The sequence below is a fragment of the Capricornis sumatraensis genome, chromosome 1 (assembly GCF_032405125.1).
Source record: "Capricornis sumatraensis isolate serow.1 chromosome 1, serow.2, whole genome shotgun sequence".
Classification (NCBI taxonomy): domain Eukaryota; kingdom Metazoa; phylum Chordata; class Mammalia; order Artiodactyla; family Bovidae; genus Capricornis; species Capricornis sumatraensis.
This window is the reverse complement of record NC_091069.1, coordinates 111,553,205-111,575,459: the sequence shown is the minus strand read 5'-3', so window position 1 is coordinate 111,575,459 and position 22,255 is coordinate 111,553,205. Positions and strand designations below refer to the sequence as shown.

At 37.6% G+C, this 22,255-nt stretch overlaps 2 protein-coding genes across 2 annotated transcripts; both read right to left on the bottom strand.

Moving 5' to 3' along the window:
• Positions 1-208: 208 nt before the first annotated feature.
• LOC138075768 (keratin-associated protein 6-1-like) lies at positions 209-460 on the bottom strand. The gene has a single exon (XM_068967758.1). It carries the CDS (start codon positions 458-460, stop codon positions 209-211), a length of 252 nt encoding a protein of 83 aa, XP_068823859.1.
• An 8,101-nt stretch (positions 461-8,561) lies between these two features.
• LOC138075760 (keratin-associated protein 6-1-like) lies at positions 8,562-8,822 on the bottom strand. The gene has a single exon (XM_068967747.1). It carries the CDS (start codon positions 8,820-8,822, stop codon positions 8,562-8,564), a length of 261 nt encoding a protein of 86 aa, XP_068823848.1.
• Between the last annotated feature and the right edge of the window lie 13,433 nt (positions 8,823-22,255).

The window sequence follows — 22,255 nt, the reverse complement described above, 5'->3', positions numbered from 1 at the left end:
CACTATTATAGTAAGGGATTATATGGGAATTCTCAGGATGAATTTCAATTCCTCTTCTTAAGAGTTAGATACAGAAAGGGAAGCATGGGTGTATCAGATGGAGAGGGCATTAAAAGGCACGTCTTCAGCAAGGTTCAGTATACGTGGTGTTCAGAACTGGTGAATCCTGGTGTCCAGGTATAGAGGATGAGAGTCTTCCGTGGCGTCCTCAATAGTAGTAGCCAAAGCCAGAGCCATAGCCAGAGCCGTATCCATAGCCACAGCCACAGATAGAGCGGGAGCCACAGCCATAGCCACTTCCACAGATAGAGCGGGAGCCATAGCCGTAGCCACAGCCATAGCCACAGCCCAGCCTGCGGAAGCCAGAACCATAGCCACAGCCATAGCCACAGCCCAGGCCTCCATAGCCATAGCTTCCACAGCCAAGGCCGCCATAGTAGTTTCCGTAGTAGCCACACATGGTGTTGGTTGTTGAGGTTGTTCTCGGGTAGACAAGGAGAGTAAAAGTGTCACTTGAGTGTGGACATTTCTCCTTGCAGAGGGCCTTTTATATGCTCTCAGTGTGGGTGTGACCCACCACACCTTCATGCCATTGGCTAACTTTATGACTGATCTAATTAGTTTGTTTTCGCTCAGCTATGAGATAAAGCCTCAGAGTAATTTAGGAAGCTTGTTTTGTTGGCCTGTTTGGGCTCCTCTAATCCAACTGAGGACTTGAATGAAAGGAGACACCTACATTGCCTGCCCCAAATTATATGTTCTTTTAACCTCCTCGAAACTTTCTTTATGTTAAAAAAAGATTATATTGCTAAGACTCAGTCTTATTTGCTCTTGGTTCCAGTTAGTTTCACTGATTTTTTTAAATATTTCATAAACATCACACTCCTTTTGACTCATGTATTTATCTTTCTTCTCTTGATTCAAATTAATTATCTTCATCAGATATTCAGTTCTTTTTCTATATTGAAACCATAATGTATCTTTCAACCCCAGGATGTTGATATTAACCCAACCAATTAAAACTTCCAAAAAACCAAGTCAGACCAAAATGGCATTATGCTTTTCTACTTATGCCAATCAGCCTAATTCTCACTTACAGTCAATTGTTACATTCAATTTTTACAAACTTAAGTTATTCCTTGGAATCCAATTTCTCCAATTTTTCTTATCAGTAACAAATTATTCTGTATCAATATTTGAGTTATATTCTAAGTAACTGTAAAATAGACTAAACAACATATATTTGTGTATACCTGTGGATTAGACACAGGTCTGTTCTTTCATCAAGATATCTGATCATTATTCTCTTTGTAACCAGTCACACTGAGTTCTCACGTATAGCCCTAGTATCACTGCTGTCTTAATTCAAGTTAGTGTGATTCTCCACCTCATTGGGAGGCAACAGAAAAGTGTAAATAGTTGTACATCACAATTAAAATGTAAAATGTGCCTTCTTTAAGAGAAGACATATGGGGAGGTGTCATTATCCACCCATCCATGTGAAAAGAAATGTATCAGTAGATTTTTACTTTTCTAATGGTATTTCTGAGTCAAAACGGTTATACATATATTCTCAAAACTTTAGAAAGGGACAGAGAATGCATGATTTTGAACACACCCTTAATTTCAGCCAGTTCTCCTCTAGCAATCACAAGAATGAAGCCATAAGATTTCAAAATATTTTCAGTACATCTATCTTGAGTATATCTGATGAGTCAAAAATTGCTTTTTAGTGAAACAGAATGGTTTAATACTAAAGATCCGATCAAATACATTCATCTAATCAGAAAATAAACATATGCTTCAGAGGGTCCTTTCCATGTGTGTGTTTGGTAGGGTCATTTTTGTAAAATAGACAGAATATTATTACTTTTTTTCACCATTTGCTGGGTGATGATATTAGACTTACAAAACATCTTCACTATATCTTTTTCAAATTTCCTATAGAGAAATAAAAGTAGCATCAACTATTTTAAAATGCAGAACCAATCAAGTGATAAATTAAAATGTTTCCAGGAAAAAACTAATTTAAATAACCTAATGATCATTCTTCCTCTAGGCTATCAAAGTTCTTAGAACATCACCTGAAATTGGTATGACTGAATTGCCTCACTCAAAAAAACCCAAAAAACAAAAAGGCTATAATTAACTGCTTTTTTTTTTTTCTTGGATGGGGAGGAGTGTTTGATTAAGATAGTCATAAAAGATATTATTATTTTGATAGCAACATTTAATAGGTAGCAGTGGTTAATGGATTTAAATGTCAGGGACTCTACCATGACGTTTGATCATTTACAAAATGACAGATGCAGCTATATGTAGGTATAAATTAAAGTGAATAATATTGCTTCACAAATTTATTAGAACGTATTAGGTACTCAAGGATTTAGAATTACACCCTGCCATTGGCTTCCCTGGTGGCTCAGATGGTAAAGAATCTGCTTGAAAGGCAGGAGGCCCATGTTTGATCCCTGGATTGGGAAGATCCCCTGGAGAAAAATGGCTACCCACTCCAGTATCCTTGCCTGGAGAATTTCATAGACAGAGGAGCCTGGCAGGCTGCAGTCCATGGGGCTGCAAAGCGTCAGACATGACGAGCTATTGACACAGTAGTGTCTTCTCTATGTCTTCTCCTCATCTTCTCCACGAATTGTCCTTAGTTTCCTACCACTTTGAAGCCACAATTTTATTCCCAAGACTGCACATATGCAGATAAAGTTGAAAGTATTGCTAAAATAAGATTTTCAACAGGTGGAATCTATATGGATTATATGATTACATGCTGATAGTAACATAGTTTAAATTTGTCATCTGGAATCAATAAGCCATCAAATTAGAAGAATCTCTCATTTAAGGCATTTGATTTACTGATAGGTGTCGTGACACAGAGCAGAGTTGTTTGGGCTTGAATACATTGGTTATGAGGAATCTTTGAGATAGTCTCAATGTCATTTAGCTTGAATATGAGTCCAACAATGCCTGTGGTTTGCCCCACATACCACTCAATTGATATTGGTTTGCCTTGCCCTCTTCTAGGGGATCTTCCCCACCCAGGGATCAAGCCCACCTCTCTTATGTCTCCTGCATTGGCAGGCAGGTTCTTTACCACTAACGCCACCTGGGAAGCCCATAAGGCATTGCAACAGATTTTAAACACAGAACTCTTGAAACTGAATCTGCTCTTCAATTAAGCCTTCTCCACCTCACATCATGAGCTTCTAAAGCAACTGCTATGGTGGCTGTGGCAGCCTGGGGTATGGCTATGGATGTGGCTACAGTGGTTGTGGATAAACCTGCTACCATCTATGATGCTATGGAAGATACTGGTCTTCTGGATTCTTCTGAGAAATTCTAGGCTGCTCATCAGTGCAAGATATTCTATTATGAATAGAGGCATCATAACACATCCAGCATTAATTATATTAAGGATTTTTTTGTCTATAAAACAATGACAACCACATCTAAGCAACCATGTAACATCAGACCTTTTTGATTGAATTGCCAGTTTACAATAATTTAAAAAATATTCATTTGTTCTATGTTATTATTATATGTATGTATCCTAAGTTGCCACTCCAGCACTCTTGCCTGGAAAATCCCATGGACAGAGGAGCCTGGTAGGGTGCAGTCCATGGGGTTGCAAAGAGTTGGACCCGACTGACCAACTTCCCTTTCACTTTTAACTTTCATGCATTGGAGAAGGCAATGGCAACCTACTCCAGTGTTCTTGCCTGGAGAATCCCAGGGACAGGGGAGCCTGGTGGGCTGCCGTCTATGGGGTCGCACCGAGTCAGACATGACTGAAGGGACTTAGCAGCAGCAGCAGCAGCATCCTAAGTTGCTTCAGTCGTATCTGACTCTTTGCAACTCTATAGATTGTAGCCGACCAGGCTCCTCTGTTCATGGTTCTCTCCAGGCAAAGATAGTGGAATGGGTTGTCACGCCCTCCTCCAGGGGAATCTTCCCAACCCAGGGATTGAACCAGTGTCTCTTATATCTCCTGCATTGTCAGGTGGGGTCTTTACCACTAGCACCACCTGGGAAGCCCATTATTATATAGTTGAATACAAACAATCTTGTGTGTGTGTGCTGGTTGCTCAGCCATGCACAACTTTTGCAACCCCATGGATTGTACTTGTTTGACTTTTCTGTCCGTGAGATTCCATTTTCATTTAGAAAAATATCTAAATTGATTTTTCATGAGATGTTATGGGGAGGGAGGTGGGAGGGGGGTTCATGTTTGGGAACACATGTAAGAATTAAAGATTTTAAAATTTAAAAAAAAATTAAAATTAAAATTAAAAAAAAATCTTCTGTTTTTCACACCTACAACATTTTCATGCATATTTATTGATGTGGATTTCCCATGATTCTGTGTATGTGTGTTTGTTTGCATGTTGTATGTGAGATATCTTTCACTATTTGTAGTTGACAATATATATGTGTGGATTAGAAGTTACATCCAACTAGTGCTTTTCTACTATGAGTTTTTGTGAGCATATTCAGAAGCTACTGTTATCTACCTTGATTACCCCAAAACTTCATCTTTGGAACATCCACACTTTGGTTAAAGATACTGGCAAAGTAGTATCTCTCATCTTACCACTTCATGTTATTTCTTTAGTATATCTTTCTTTCCTTTTTAAAAATAATTTTCTTTATTTATTTTTGACTGTTGCTGGGTTCTTGTTGCTGCACTGGCTACTCTCTAGTTGTGGCGAGTGGGGGCTAGTCTTCCCTGCATTGATAAATTCGCAGTAATAATAGTGAACATTGTTGAGGTCCTTTAATGGACTGGAACCTGGTGGTCCGGAGTTGATGATAAGAAAGTAAAGGAGAGAGAAAAAGGCTGATATTCCTTGGTTTACGCAGAAAACCAATAAAGCCCCTGGTATGGGGCTTGCACTGCTCATGAAGGCACCAGGAGCCCTCTTTAGGGGGTGAAGGCACAGTGCACCTTCACCAGAGCTTCTTAGAACCCCGGGCAAGAAAATGAGCTCAGTGAGACTGCACTCCAGAGAATTAGCCTGAGAGAGAGAGCGAGAGAGAGAGAGCGAGATGGGGACTCAAGCTCTGATGGAGCAAAGGTGTTTTATTCAACATTGTGTGAATATATATACTGTCTTACAAGGTAGCTATTTTCAGCAAAGATAAAAATCAAAAGTCCAGACTTACAAATTATCAAGGAAAACATAAGGCGATCCATATCAAAGAGAAAGGGTTGTAAAGAATCACTTTTACCATATGGTTCATAAAAAGGAAGAGGGTCATAAATAGTTACTTATCACCGTATGGAAAAACCAATGAAGGAAATGCATGCATTCCTAAGCCCCCAGGAGTAGTTTGCTACTCCACTTAATTCCTGAATATTCAGGGACACAGGATTCATGACAGATCCAAAACAGCACACAGGAAGCCTCGTGTTAAATGCTTCCTGACAAACATGGCGGCCTTCGTTAGTCTCGTTGCAGTGGCTTCTCTTGTTGTGGAGAACAGTCTATAGGGCAGTAGTTGCAGCACGTGGACTCAGTAGTTGCAGCTCCCAGGCTCTAGAGCACAGGCTCTACAGTCGTGGCACATGGACCTAGCTGCTCTGTGGCACATGGGATCCTCCCAGACTGGGGATTGAACCCGTTTCTCTTGCATTGTCAGGCAGAGTCTTTACCACTGAGCCACCAGGGAAGCCCCCCTTCTTTATTTATATTTGGTACTTGAATACGCCTCTGGGAAGATCTCACTTTTCTTCTAAAGTTTATGTTATTGCTAGTTCTTCTCCTCACTGACATCATGTACTTGAACTCATCCTGTTCAGGTTACCACATGGATATTGTGAGCTATGATTTATAACGTTCAGAGTTATTGCAAAGTTATTTTGGTCTGTTTAGTTTATCTTGTGTGACTGCTGCTTCCGTTAGCCATTGCTACCTAAAAGTACAGAAAAAATTCCACCAGTCCATGTACTGTGTGTCTTTTGGCAGAGTAGTAGCATAGTGAGATTTATTTTCAACTCCAGTGTTTTTCCCCAAAGCAATAACCTAACAAAAGTTATATTACACATCTGAGTATTTTACTTATGTGCTAAAAACAGAAACCATCTTTAAGAAAAATGCATATATATTGGCCTACCTATCTATCAGAGAGAGATAAAGACTTAGATAGATTCACAATAATAATAATGAACAACTTTAACTTATCACTCTCAGGCAGACAGATAAAATAGTTAAAAAATAAAAAAAACTGATTGAAAAGAAAGAAGACCTAAAAATGTAACTAACAAGGTAGCTTCTATGGGTGTATATTCATCTATATACTGATGATGGAAAGTAAAGCTTCTTCTCAAGCTTCCACAGAAAATACCAAAAATTGATTGTAAACAAAAAGTTAGCATGTTTTAAATATAAAAATATTGCAGAAAACATTTTCTGACTGCTATGCAGAGAGAAATTTGCAATGCTATTTATACTTGGAGAATAAATTGTTGATTAAAAAACTCTCAGGCAGAAGAGAATTATAATCTGAGATAGAATTTCAAAATAAAAAATGATAATGATAGTAGTACCTAACAGAATCTGCAAGAAAATTTCAAGTAGTAATTAGAAAAAAATCCATAGTACTAAACACTATGGAAAAAAGCAGTAAACACTATGAAAAAAATGTACTATAAAGTGTTTCATAGTACTGAACACTATGAAGAAAAAAGCATATGCAAAATAAGAAAAAAAAGAATGAAACAAGGAGTTTTAAAAATAATATGCATCTTTATGCATATAAATTTGAAAACTTAGATACCATGGATAATTTCCAAAGGGGATACAAAATACCAAACTTAAAACCTTCAGAAATTATAAAGAAATTGAGTATCATGGAAGAAACAAACAAAAAAGATAACAATTATGTAAATGCTACACAAATTATGACCTACCTAGACAGCATAATAAAAAGCAGAAACATTACTTTGCAACAAAGGTCCGTGTAGTCAAAGCTATGGTTCCTCTGGTAGTCATGTATGGATGTGAGAGTTGGACTCTAAAGAAAGCTGAGCACTGAAGAATTGATGCTTTTTTTTTTTTTTTTTTTTAAATTTTAAAATCTTTAATTCTTGATGCTTTTGAACTGTGGTGTTGGAGAAGTCGCTTGGACTGCAAGGAGATCTAATCAGTCCATCCTAAAGGATATCAGTCCTGAATATTCATTGGAAGGACTGATGCTGAAGCTGAAATGCCAATACTTTGCCCACCTGATGCAAAGAACTGACTCATTAGGAAAGACTCTGATGCTGGGAAAGATTGAAGGCAGGAGGAGAAGGGGAAGACAGAGGGTGAGATGGTTAGATGGCAACACTGACTCAATGGACATGAGTTTGAGTAAACTCCAGGAGCTGGTGATGAACAGGGAGGTTTGGCATGCTGCAGTTCATGGGGTCACAAAGAGTCGGACATGACTGAGTGACTGAACTGACTAACACAAATTATTCTAGATCAGATAATTATTTGGGGGAAATTCTACCAAATCTTCAGAGATAAAATAACTTTATGTTCTGTAAATTATTTGACAGCACTGAAAATGAACAAAACTTCCATTGATATCAGTGATAGACAGACTAAGTTGCTTCCATGATTTGTACCTTTTGATATCAATGCCTTAGTCATGCCCTCCTCTTGAGAATGGACAGGACTTGTTATTTACTTCTAACAATGAAATATAATGAACAAGTTAATAAAATGCATGTGATCGTGTGTATGTGTTTCTGATACAGAAAATTGTATGGCATTGTAGAACCCATCTTGCTAGAGTAACTTTCTCACCTTTCCAAGCCTTGAGAAGGCACACAGCAGTATTTGGAACCAATCTGGCAAGGAGGTGGCTTACCCAGTGAAGATGCCACCTGAAATACAGGAGATCTGGGTTCAATCCCTGGGTTGGGAAGATCCCCTGGAGGAGGGTACGGCAACCCACTCCAGTATTCTTGCCTGGAGAATCCCCATGGACGGAGGATCCCTGTGGGCTATATAATCCATGGGGTCACAAAGAGTCAGACATGACTGAGCGACTAAGCACAAAACACAGCACACATGGCAAGGAATTCCAGCCAGCCTCCTGGAGCTGAGGCTGACCTCCAACAATCAGCCAGCGAAGGCCTCTCACCAACAGTCAGTGTTGAGCCCCTCAATTGTACAAACACAAAGAATAGAATCCTGCCAAAAAGTGTCTGTAAGTAATATTGCATATCAAATAACTGACATAAAAACCAGAATTGCTATTTGCATTGAACAAGTTTATTAGGGTAAGACAAAGACAGCATGGAAGGCATCAAGTCAGTTACTATGGTATCATCATCTTGATGAAAGCAGAACTCTGAGGTCAAGGTGGACTTCATTTTATGTCACTCAATGATGTAAATTCAGAGAATGTAGGTTAAAAGGTAGGCTAGGAATAGTCCATACTAAACTTCCATGCTGTGGGATAAGCATCACCCAGGGGAAAGGCACAGAACATGAGGGCTTCCGAGCTGGTGAATCCTGGTGTCCAGGTGTAGAGAATGAGAGTCTTCTGTGGCGTCCTCAATAGTAGTAGCCAAAGCCAGAGCCATAGCCAGAGCCACATCCATAGCCACAGCCATAGAGAGAGCGGGAACCATAGCCGTAGCCACAGCCATAGCCACAGCCCAGCCTGCGGAAGCCAGAGCCGTAGCCACAGCCATAGCCACAGCCCAGCCTGCGGAAGCCAGAGCCGTAACAGGAGCCATAGCCACAGCCCAGGCCTCCATAGCCATAGCTTCCACAGCCGAGGCCGCCATAGTAGTTTCCGTAGTAGCCACACATGGTGTTGGTTGTTGAGGTTGTTCTCGGGTAGACAAGGAGAGTAGAAGTGTCACTTGAGTGTGGACATTTCTCCCTGCGGAGGGCCTTTTATATGCCCTCAATGTGGGTGTGACCCACCACACCTTCATGCCATTGGCTAACTTTATGACTGGACTAATTAGTTTGTTGTTCACAACCAAAGATGAAACCTCAGAGAAATTCAGCAGGCTTGCTGTGTTGACATCTCAGTTTGGATTCCTTTTATTTAATTGAGCGTTTGGATGAGACGAGACATACACTCACACCTACACAGTCCTGCCCCAGATTGCATGTTCATTTTAACTTCTTAGAACCATTCTTTTTATCATGAAAAGAAGATATGTTAGTTATTGGACCCCACTAGGGTTTTTATTTTGTAACACTTCATACCAAAAAAATTCCTTTGAATCTTAAATTGTGCTCTAAATTGTTGTTGTTGTTGTTGTTGTTTCCCAGTAATTCAGTGCCTTTTCTCAGCAAACCCATAATGGATCTTTCATGTCCACAAAGTTGATTATTTTACTTATAAAAATGTCAAAGGAATCAGTTCTGAAAAAAATATCTTCTTTCCTATGTATTGATGAGTATAAATTTTATGTTCAACTTCTAGTGAAGAACATGAGAATAGAAGTAATTTTCTGAAACTCAATTTCTACATTTTCCTTTTTCCCCCTAATTAATTACGTGATATTTTAAGTAACTTTCCAACTTTCATGTGTGCATTAACAATAAGTTAGAGAGCTGTTCCTTTCTCAATCAGTCAGTCAGTTCAGTTAGTTCAGTTGCTCAGTCATGTCTGACTCTCTGTGACCCCGTGGATTGTAGCACACCAGGCCTCCCTTGTCCACCACCAACTCCCAGAGTTTACTCAAACTCATGTCCATTGAGTCGGTGATGCCATCCAACCATCTCATCCTCAGTTTTTCCCTTCTCCTCCCGCCTTCAATCTTTCCCAGTATCATGGTCTTTTCAAATGAGTCAATTCTTTGCATAAGGTGGCCGAAGTATTGGAGTTTCAGCCTCAATACATCAAATCAAAAGCTTTGTAACCTGCTATACTGAGCTCTCTTGCATAGCCCTTGAATTACAACTTGTCTTTGTTCAAATCTCTGTGATAACTCATCCTTTTGGGTAGCCAAAGAAAAATGGTAGTAGGGTTATAGATAAAAAGTGTATTTCTGTGTCTAAGAAAATCCTTATGGGAAAGCAGCTTTATTTGTACATCACAAGAATTTCTGATATACAGTGATAATTCTTCCTCAAAATATCATTTTTGTATGTACCTTAAGGTAACCATGGGCAAGAATATGCCTACAATGCAGGAGACTTGGGTTCAATCCCTGGGCCAGTAAGATCCCCTGGAGAAGGAAATGGCAACCCACTCCAGTATTCTTGCCTGGGCAATCCCATGGAGAGAGAAGCCTGTTGGGCCACAGTTCATGGGTTGCAATGAGTCAGATACAACTGAGTGATTAACTTTTCAGGTAACCTTAGATAGGAATTAGACAGTAAAATTCCTATCATATTGCAGTGAAGATGGTTTAAGAATTTAGACATCCTCTGCACTTTAATCAACACTCTTTGGGGATCATCACAACATGGACATAGATTTTGTTAAGTTACCTGATTCATCTAATATCATAGCTATGCAAATGGGTCAAGAGAACATAGCATGTTAATGAAACTCAAAAGTATTTTCATGCTGGAGGTCGGATCTTTAGAGCATTCAATTTTTATTCCATCATGTGTTTTTGAATCTATTTTCCATGTGCATTTCTTGTTAGGTGCATTTTTTAAAGTAAATATGCTATTGTGATATTTAATTCACTATCTACTGGATTGAAATATTGTAAGCAGAGGACATCTTCAATTTCTCATATAGAAACTAGCAATAGCTTCAACTCCCACAGTGCAAAATCAGTCAGACAATAACTTTTTAGTAAAAACTAGTTGAAATAACAGAACAATTAGTCTTCAAGGATATTTAAGTCCTTAGAACAGTGACTAATTTTGGTAAGCCATAATTATATCAGTTAATTTTTTAGAAATACTGCAAGTAACCTGTAGCTTTGTGTTTCTGACTTTAAAATACAGAATACATTACTTTTTATACAACACAATATTCCTAATTACAACATTTACTAGATTTTTTTCTCCTATTATTTACTTTCAGGAATTAATTTGTTTCTCCCTAGTTGAGTTGCCCTCTCTGATCATATCAGTGTGGGCTTTGCACAGCATCACTCTTTTCTCCCTCTGGTTTGTTGTTCTGAATATACTCAATTCTCAAATATAGTCCAAAAAATAAAGCAAGTCTTATTTCACCTTTCATACCCTTCAAAGTAATCTCTATTGCCATATTCTGCTTCACAGCAAAATGTCATATGTGTACTTCCATGGAGGCATTTTAGTATGTCTTTAGCACTTCAATCATATTTTTTGGTCTTTGGCCTCCACTACTCTATTGAAATGCTCCTGCAGAAATCATCAAGACTTCCCAGGTGGTCCAGTGGTTAAGACTCAATGCTTCCATGGCTGGGGGTATGGGTTCCACCTCTGGTAGGGAAATTTAGATCCCATATGCCATGTGGCATAGCCAAATATAAAATAAGCAAACAAAACCGCTCAGTCTTGTCAAATCCAGAGGTCAAGTGTTCATTTTCCCTAGCTTCTGAGTACAGTTAGATCCACCAACCTTTTTTTATTCCTAAAAACTCCAAACTTTAGCTTCACCCTATGCACACAGCTTTGGTTCATTTCCCACCTCAGCAGCTGCTTCTTCTCAGTATCTTCTCTTTAATCTCCTCAGATTTTGTCCTCAAATTTTAGAGTTCCCAAAAATATGTTCACCCCACTCATTTAGTGGCTAGTCTCTACCTAAACTCTGATTGGAGCACTTTGGATGCATTCTTTTGTTCAATCAATTTCAATTCCATTTTCAGTCTTATTACTTCATATATAATTTTCATATATATTTCCAATGTTATTCTATATATCTTCAAGTTAACACTGATGTTTTCATAGATGACTAGTGATTAGAAATTTACGACAAGTTGCATTCATGATTTTCTATACTTCCTAGTCTAATTTCTTTTCCGTCTCATAGCACGCATGGCAGAAATTAGATCTAACATTCCTTTACTGAAATCCTGTAAGTGTTCCACATTGGGATTGCTAGAGTAGATACCAGACATGCAATTAGATTTCAATTTCAAAATATTGATTTTCAAATCAAAATTCAGACGATTGGATTTCCCATAGATTGCAAGAGGAATACTTAAACTAAAAAATAATTTATTTATATGATATTCAGATTTAACTGATTTGCTTGCATTCTTATGCTACACCTGGATACATTTTGGGAAACATAGCTGACATAATCCAACATGCCAAAGCTATGACCACATCCATCAGTTCATCTGGTAACCCCTTTCCTCTTCATTAAATATTCACACTTCTTTTGGTGGCTTTTCAGTCCTTCAAACAGACTTACTTTGTTTCCACTTCAGGTTTTCTGCCCTCCAGTTCTAAGTAACAGCCAGAATGACTTTGCATTCTCTCTTCTCCTAGAAAAGCCTTTTCTGACTACTCAGTTTGAATCATTCTTTACACATAAGTCTTTAAATTCCCCATAACTGACAATCATTTAGGGTTTACATAAACCCATCACTATCAGAAATTAACTCATTCATTTTTTATATCTTTGTCTTGAATTTCCTGATCTGGATTAATCTAGATTATATGCACCATAAAAATATTGACTTTATGTGATATGTTTACTGCTCCATCCTTAATAGTGTCCAATATATGACTGGTTCTTAACAAAGTTTGATGCATGGAAGAAGTCATAAATGATCAAATCAATGAAACAGAAAGAGTACTTTTACATTCCTTTTGAACCTCATATACTAAAATAATTTTAGATTATAAAAACTTACTTAAACATACAAAAAAATCTCATATATCCATTTCTCAATGTCCCCTAATATCTTTTATAACTATAGTGCAATTATCAAGACAAATTAATTTTGTACAAAAATTTGTTTTCATTAACATCTTTTTTTTTTTTTTTTCATTTCCAGGATCCACTTCACATTGTCTTTGCTCCCATATATTTTCAGTGTTTTCCAGTTAGTGAGAGTTACTCCATCTTTCCTTGAGTTTCCTGTCCTTTACAGTTTCAAAATGTTGGATATTTAGTAGTTCATTTCAGTTGCTCAGTAGTGTCCAACTCGGCATCCCATGGACTGCAGCCGTGAGGCCTCCCTATCCATCACCAACTCCCAAGCTTGCTCAAAGTCATGTCCATTGAGTCGGTGATGCCATCCAACCATCTCATCCTCTGTTGTCCCCTTCTCCTCCCGCCTCCAAACTTTTCCAGAATCAGGGTCTTTTCAAATGAGTCAGTTCTTTGCATCAGGTGGCCAAAGTATTGGAGCTTCAGTTTCAGCATCATTCCTTCCAGTGAATATACAGAACTGATCTCCTTTAGGATGGACTGGTTTGATCTCCTTCCTGCCCAAGGGACTCTCAAGAGTCTTCTCCAACACCACAGTTCAAAAGCATCAATTCTTTGGCACTCAGCTTTCTTCATGGTCCAACTCTCACATCCATACATGACCACTGGAAAAACCATAACCTTGACTAGATGGAGTTTTGTTGGCAAAGTAACGTCTCTGCTTTTTAATATGCTGTCTAGGTTGACCATAGCTTTTCTTCCAAGGAGCAAGTGCCTTTTAATTTCATGGCTGCAGTCACTGTTTGCAGTGATTTTGGAGCCCAAGAAAATAAATTCTCTCTGTTTCTACTGTTTCCCCATCTATTTGCCATGAAGGGATGGGACCAGATGCCATGATTTTAGTTTTCTGAACGCTGAGTTTTCAGCTAACTTTTTTACTCTCCTCTTTCATTTTCATCAAGAGGCCCTTTAGCTCTTCTTCACTTTCTCCCAAGAGTGCCATATTTAGTAGAATATTTCCCAATTTGGGTTTGTCTGAAGCTTCCTCATACCTAGGCTGAGGTTACACATTTCAGCAGAATACCAAAAGAGATGTGCCTTTTTCAGTATGGTATATCAGGAGACACATCATATCCATAAATCTTTGAGAGTTTCTGGGATCATTTTTAAACTCTAATTTCTAATGGAATAAGTCCTCTAATACTTTGGTAAATGAGGTTAATCTTCATGGTCTTGCCTTGGTTTTGTGTCATGTATAAAATTATTGATACCCATTTATGCCAAGTATAAACCAAAGTGTATTATATAACATTGCTTCTCAATAAAAGTTATAATACAGTTATTCAATGTTGTACAAGTGAACTCTGCCACCCCATCATCTGTCCCACAAAAATCTCATCCTTCTCTTCCACTTCAAAGCCACCGTTTTGTTTCCAGGTCTACATATATGCAGGTAGAAGGTTTTAATTTAGTTTTTAAACTAAAATAAACTTTTCAACAAGCTGAATCTTCATGGATTAAATGAACTCATGGAGCTAGTAACCAAGTTTAAATTTGGAAACTAGAATAAACATCAAGCCACAAATCTCTCTCCCTAAATGCATATGATATATTGATAGGCATCATGACACACTGCAGATGTCTTGGCTTGGATACATTGGTTATGAGGAATTCTTGAGATAGTTTTAATGCCAGTTTAGCTTGAAATGTGAGTCTAGCAATGCCTGTGGTTTATCACACGTGACACTCATTTGGTAAATAAGGTACTGTGCAGATTATAAACTTAAAACTTTTAAAGCTGAATCTTCTCTTCAGCTGAATCTTCTCTGAATCACACCATGATCTTCTACAGCAACTATTATGGTGATTTGCATTATGGCTTTGGTGACCTGAGATGTAGCTATGAATATGGCTATAGTAGCTGTAGACATATCTGTTATCATCCATGCTGTTATGGAAGATACTGCTCTTCTGGTTTCTTTTGAGAAATTCTATATTGCTCATCTTTTCAGGATGTTCTTTTATGAGGATCCATGTATACCTCCCATATTTTTTTACAATGAGGATGTCTGTGTCTGTTAAAAAATAAGTACCAAATCTAAGCTACTATGCAACATCAGAATTTTCTATTGAATTGCCAGTTTCCAATAATTTGTAAAAATATTCATCTGATCTATCTTACTACTATATGATTCAATGCAAATTTGTTGTTCACTCACGAAGGTCTGACTCATTGAGACCCATGGACTATAGGAAGCCAGGCTTCTCTGTCCTTCACTATCTCCCAGAGCTTGCTCAAACTCATGTACTTAGAGTCAGTGATGCCATTCAACCATCTCATCCTCTGTCACCCGCTTCTCCTACCCTCAACCTTTTACAGCATCAGAGTCTTTTCTATGAGTCAGCCCTTCACATCAGGTGGCCAAAAGACTGGAGCTTCAGCTTCAGCATCAGTCCTTCCAGTGAATATTCACGGTTGATTTCCTTTATAATTGACTGGTTTGATCTCCTTGCAGTACAAGGGACTCTCAAGAGTTATCTCCAGCATCACAGTTCAAAAGCATCAATTTTTCGGCACTCAGTCTTCTTTATGGTCCAGCACTCACATGACTACTGGAAAGCCCTAGCTTTGACTATAAGGACCTTTGTTGGCAAAGTGATGTCTCTGCTTTTTAATATGCTGTCTAGGTTTGTCATAGTTTTTCTTCTAAAGGCTATTTGTCTTTTAACTTTGTGGCTACTGGCACCATCAGCAGTAATTTTGGAGCCCAAGAACATAAAATCTGTCACAGCTTCCACTTTTTATCTATCTATATGCCATGAAGGGATGGAACCAGATTCCATGATCTCAGTTTTTTGAATGTTGAGTTTTAAGTCAGCTTTTTCACTTTCCTATTTCACCCTCATTAAGAGACTCTAGTTTCTCTTCCCTTTCTGCCATTAGGGTAGTATCATCTGCATCTGAGGTTGTTGATATTTCTCCCAACAATCTTTGATTCCAGTTTGTGTTTCTTCTAGCCTGGCATTTTACATGATATACTTTGCCTATAAGTTAAATAAGCAGGGTGACAATATACAGCTTTGATGTACTCATTCCCCAATTTTCAACCAGTCCATTGTTCCATATCCAATTCTATCTGTTGCATCTTGACCTGTATATAGGTTTCTCAGAAGATCAATCTTAACCACTTCCCTTTGGGAAAATGTCTAAATTTTTTTTTTGTTCAAGTTTCTCTGTTTTCCCTACCAACAATACTGTGACATATATTGTTTATGTAGATTTCTGTGATTGTGTGTGGGTTTTGTGTGAGGTGTTTGGCCCTTTCACTATTTATAGTATGAGATAATTTTTTTTTATTAAAAGCATCTTGATTCTACTTAAATCTTTTTAAAAAAAATAAAAAAAGGATAGCTACTCTGTTTCAGTCAGCTCAAAGTTCTTGTGGAGTATGATTAATCATTTTCAGAGTTTTTACAGCTATGTTTGCAGTCTCTTTGGCTCATCTGGTGTCACTGGCTATCTCTATGATCCCTGACATTGCTGCCTGAAAGTGCAGAAGGAATTTCAACAGCGAAGTCTCTGTCTTTTGGTGGAGTAGGAGGATAGCAATATTCCCCATATATCTTCCTCACTGTCAAGATGTGTTTGCAGACAGGAGAGTGTCAGGTACACGAGGACAGAGTCTTCCTTAATTTGGAAATGATTCCCTTTAAATAACTAGATGTATGGCTTATCACTGAATAAACCATTTCAAATATTTATGTAAAAAGAAGAGGACATTTAAAACATCAGTGTTCCAAACCTCTTTAAAAAGCAAATAGTAAGGGAAATTTTTAATATGAATATTTTCAAGTATAATGTAAGGAGAATAAAGGAAAAATGAAGATACAAGCACAATTAATTCAATATAAAATAGATAAACTATAAAGAAAATCAGTAATTCCTCAAGCTGGTAGTTTGAACAGATATGTCAAAGTGATGAATTCTAGATTTTGATCAAGAATGTAGGAGAGAGAATTCAAATTATGAGTGTGAAGAATGAAAGAATTGAATATTTTTTAAGATCCCACAGGCTCCAAACATAATCAGTTCAATTCAGCTCAGTCACTCAGTCGTGTCCGACTCTTTGCGACCCCATGAATCGCAGCACTCCAGGCCTCCCTGTCCATCACCATCTCCCGGAGCTCACTCAGACACACGTCCATCGAGTCCGTGCAAACATAATGGAAAACATGAAAGACGTTAGTCAATAATTCCACAACACAGTTGAAATGGAAAAATTGCTTTTAAACACACCGATTACCAAAACCAACTCCAGTAAATCTGAGTCAGTCAGTTCAGCTGTTCACTTGTGTCCGACTCTTTGCAACCCCATGGAATGCAGCAAGCCAGGCTTTCCTGTCCATCACAAACTCCCAAAGCTTGCTCAAACTCATGTCCATAGAGTCGGAGATGCCATTAAACCATCTCATTCTCTGTCATCCCCTTCTCCTCCTGCCTTCAATTTTTCCCAGCACCAGGGACTTTTCCAATGAGTCAGTTTGGATCAGGTGGCCAAAAGTATTGGAGTTTCAGCTTCAACATCAGTCCTTCCAATGAATATTCAAGACTGATTTCCTCTAGGATTGACTTGTTTGATCTCCTTGAAGTCCAAGGGACTCTCAAGAGTCTTCTCCAACACCACAGTTCAAAAGCATCAATTCTTTGGTGCTCACCTTTCTTTATAGTCCAATTCTCACATCCATACATCAGTTCAGTTCAGTTCAGTCGCTCAATCGTGTCTGACTCTTTGCAACCCCACGGACTGCAGCATGCCAGGCTTCCCTATCCATCACCAACTCCCGGAGGTTACTCAAACTCAAAGTCCATTGAGTTGGTGATGCCATCCAACCATCTAATCCTCTGTTATCCCAGTCTCCTCCCATCTTCAATCCTTCCCAGCATCAGGGTCTTTTCAAATGAGTTAGCTCTTCACATGAGGTGGCCAGAGTATTGGAGTTTCAGCTTTAACATCAGTCCTTCCAGTGAACAACCAGGACTGAGCTCCTTTAGGATGAATTGGTTGGATCTCCTTGCTGTCCAAGGGACTCTCAAGAGTCTTCTCCAACACCACAGTTCAAAAGCATCAATTCTTCAGCACTCAGTTTTCTTCACATTCCAACTCTCACATCCATACCTGACTACTGGAAAAAACAAAGCTTTGACTAGACAGACCTTTGTCGGCAAAGTAATGTCTCTGTTTTTTAATATGCTGTCTAGGTTGGTCATAACTTTTCTTCCAGGGAGCAGATGTCTTTTAATTTCATGGCTGCATTCACAATCTTCAGTGATTTTGGAGTCCAAGAAAATTAAGCCTTTCACTGTTTCCATTGTTTCTCCATCTATTTGCCATGGAGTGATGGGACCAGATGCCATGATCTTAGTTTTTTGAATGTCGAGTTTTCAGCCAGCTTTTTCACTCTCCTCTTTCACCTTTATCAAGAGGCTCTTTAGTTCCTCTTTGTTTTCTGCCATAGGAGTGGTGTCATCTGCATTTCTGAAGTTATTGATATTTCTCCTGGCAATCTTGATTCCAGCTTGTACTTCGTCCAACCCAATGTTTCTCATAATGTACTCTGCATACAAGTTAAATAAGCAGTGTGACAATAAACAGCCTTGATGTACTTCTTTCCCAATTTGGAACCAGTCTGTTGATGTCTAGTTCCAACTGCTGTTTCTTAGCCTGCATACAGATTTGAGTAGCACTTTATCTAATAAAGAAAATGAATGCATAGTTAAAAACAAATTCTCCCTAAATAAACTCTAGGCATAGATATCTTCAGTGGTAAATTCTATTAAATATTTATACAGCATATTTATGGGTACCTTAAGAACATTACAGAGACTGGGAACTTGACTTCAAATATTTTTTTCTAAAAGCACTAGTAAGCAAGAGATATTTTTAACTTATTAATATTTTATTTAACACATGAAAAACACAAAAACTATCTTTATGAAGAATCACTTATATTTATCTATCTAACTATGTCTAGGAGAAGCAGATAAAAACACACTAATAATGGATGACTTTCTTCAGAATAAGACAGATAAAATAGAAATAATAAGTAAAGCCTAAACAATATAATCAATTAGGTAAAACTTATAATATATTGATCTTTTCATCCCCATAATATAAAATTAACCTTCTTGCCAACACACACAAAACAAACACTATAAGTGATCATCTATTTAATATTATGTTACACAGAATTAGCATCTTTTGTAGAGCAGAAATACAAGCAAGAATACTTCCTTACATCATGCAACAAAACTCATAATTACTGGGGAAAGGAAAGAATAGAAAATCCCTTTAAAAATAAAATCAAGCAGTAGGAAAAACAATCAGTTCTTTACAACCTAGAAAATAAAAAGTCTTCTATTAGGAAAACTTTGGGGGTAAAAGATAAAATATGAATGAAATTATAGATTTTTAAATAACTAATGAAAATGATCCATAATAGTCTTTGAGAGATATTTAAAGCAGTGTTTAAAGAAAAATTCACAGCACCAAGCACCTTTATCACTAAAAATAAAAGAAAAACCAATATTTCAGTCAGAACACTTCATAAAGGAGAGATAAGAAAACCAGAAAAGGAAAAAATAGATCAAAAAACAGAAAGTAATAAAAGTGACTTAAATAAGCAGCCAAAATGCTGTTATTGGAAAGAATTAACAGAATTATAAACTACTTGCTAACTTGAAAAAAAAAAAGAGAGAAATCACATACAAAATAAATAACAAAAGAAAAATGAACATTAAAATGGAAGAAATTTGAAACATCATATGAAACTACTTTTCACAATTTTATAAATGTGAAAACCAAGGTGAAATGGATAATTTCTTAGCAAAATACAAATTACCAAAATAGACACTGTTCGTTTTAGAGATCAAAAACATACCAATTTCCTTGGAAGGAAAAGAGGTTATTATTAACAAAATAGCCTACATAAAAGCCTAATCCCAGATGAAGTCTCAGAATTCTATCAAAGTTTCAAGCACAAGAAAATCCTAATACTGTAAGAATTGTTAAAGTGCACTGAAAATGAACAACTTCCTAATTTCTTGTATGAAAATTGTGTAGCATTGAGTCAGCAGTAGTTAGCTTGCCCCTTTGATTCCTAACTTTTGATGTAAATCTTTTTGTGTGATCCTCTCCCTGTGAGTATGAGACCTGTGACTTATTTGTACCCAGTAAAATATGGCAAGTGTATATTATTATGTGTGATTATGTGATTATGTTACACAAGACTGCATTACCTCTCTTGCTGGAGTCTCTCTCCCTCCTTGCTGGCTTTGAGTAAACAAGCATCCCATGTTTGGGAATTTACTTGGGAAGGGGGAACATGGGCAGTCTTTTGTGGCTGAGAGTAGCTTCTAGAAGACATCCTGCAAGGGGCTCTGGTCAATAGCCAGCAAGAAAATAAGTCTTTTATTTCTACAGCTAAAAGCAACTGCCAACAATAATGTGAACTTTGAAGTGGATCCTACCCCAGCTAAGCCAACATCTTTAATTAGGACATTTTGAGATGTTGAAGTTTTTAAGCTCATATCTGAAATAGTGTTTTTATCTTAATATTATAATCCCCCATGCCTGCCAAATATTTTCACAATTTATTGCTAGCTTGAGATGCAATTCATTATTAAAGTATTCTTAACATTATATCTCTCATACCTTTAAAATGGACAGAAGTGATATTTGGCTTTGTGTTAAGAGTTTTCCAACATAACACCTTATTCCCTCAGAAGCAGGGGAGGAAACTGAAGTCTACAGAAAGTAAGTTACTTTTCTAAGACAACTGATATTTGAACTATAAAGAAACTAACTTAAGAATAATAAGAGAAAAATAGCTCCCCAAGAAAGCAATTGTTGACTTTCCTAAAAACTGAAACACAAGCACTATCAGAAATGCTGAAAATCAAATAATTGGCATAGAGACCAGAGTTTCTGTTTAGATTGAACAAGTTTATTAGGTCAACAGAGAAGCAAGCTCCAGTGCGAATGTCAAGGCAATTTCTTGACACCATCATCCTAACGAAAGCAGAAGTATGAGGTCACATGTGAATTTCACCATCTTCCACTTAATGGAGTAAATTCAGGGAATTTGTAGGTTAGATGGTCGGGCAATGACAGACCGTACTAGATTTCCATGATACAAGATAATCATCATCCAGGGAAAAACACAGAATCTATAGGGTTCAGAACTGGTGAATCTTGACGTCCAGGTGCAGAGGAGGAGGCTCTTCCACGGCGTCCTCAATAGTAACAGCCAAAGCCAGAGCCATAGCCAGAGCCACATCCATAGCCACAGCCAAGGCCTCCATAGCTACAGCTTCCATAACCACAGCCCCCATAGAAGTTTTCATAGTAGACACACATGGTATTAGTGTTGAGGCTTTCCGTGGGCAGAGAAGGAACACAGGTGGCTTCAATCTGGACAATTTCCCTGTAGAGGGCCTTTTCTATATACTTAGTGTGAATGGGAACCACTACACATCATAATGCTATTGGCTAATTTGCAGGACTAGCTGAGTAACTTTCTGATTCCTGGCTTTTAGTCATGGCCTCAAGGGGCTTGAGGATCTTTGCTAATGTTTAGTCACCTGAATCATTTGTGAGCCATTAGTAAGAAACGACTGTCTCATATTCAAAACTCTATTCATATAAGATCTTCAAATTATCCATTTCTAACCAATATTTATGGCAAGAAATAACATTTTGAGTAAATATTCTAACCTTTCCCAGATAATCAATGATTATATATTATATTGATGGCATTCAACACATCATGATAATCTACCTTAACCTTGAGCTTTTCTATCTGCTGCTCCAGACTTTTTTTTCCTTTAGAAATTTTCCTTATGTTCATGTAAGAGATGGCTTACTATGAAAAAGCCAAAAGGTATCACTCAGCTTCATGAGACGATTGACAAAAACCCAATACTGTAGTTATGGTAGTTTGAAATTCTGAGCCACCAGGTCTGAGAAAACTGGACTCCTCTTCCTCACTAACGTTAACATTTCTTCTTATGACTATATTTTAAATGTTTTCCATAGTTTTAAAGTTATACCTTAAATCTATCCCCAGAAAATAAAAATTACTAGATGTCACTTATAAAGTTGCATTTTCATGAGAGGGCTTTCTTCAAATTTCAATATATTTGTAATATTTGTATTTTGATTCAAAGGTAAATATAAATATTTTATTTTATTTAAAACAATGATACTGGCAGATGTACCTTTCATGATGCTAGTAGACTAGGAGTTCTTGGTAAAATTGCTTGGACTAAGAGAAACATATTAATTATGACATATATATTTTTGTATGCAATGAATAAACTGAGCTGAGTGATTAAGTAAAGTTCAGTTCAGTTCAGTCACTCAGTCGTGTCCAACTCTTTGTGACTCCATGGATTAAG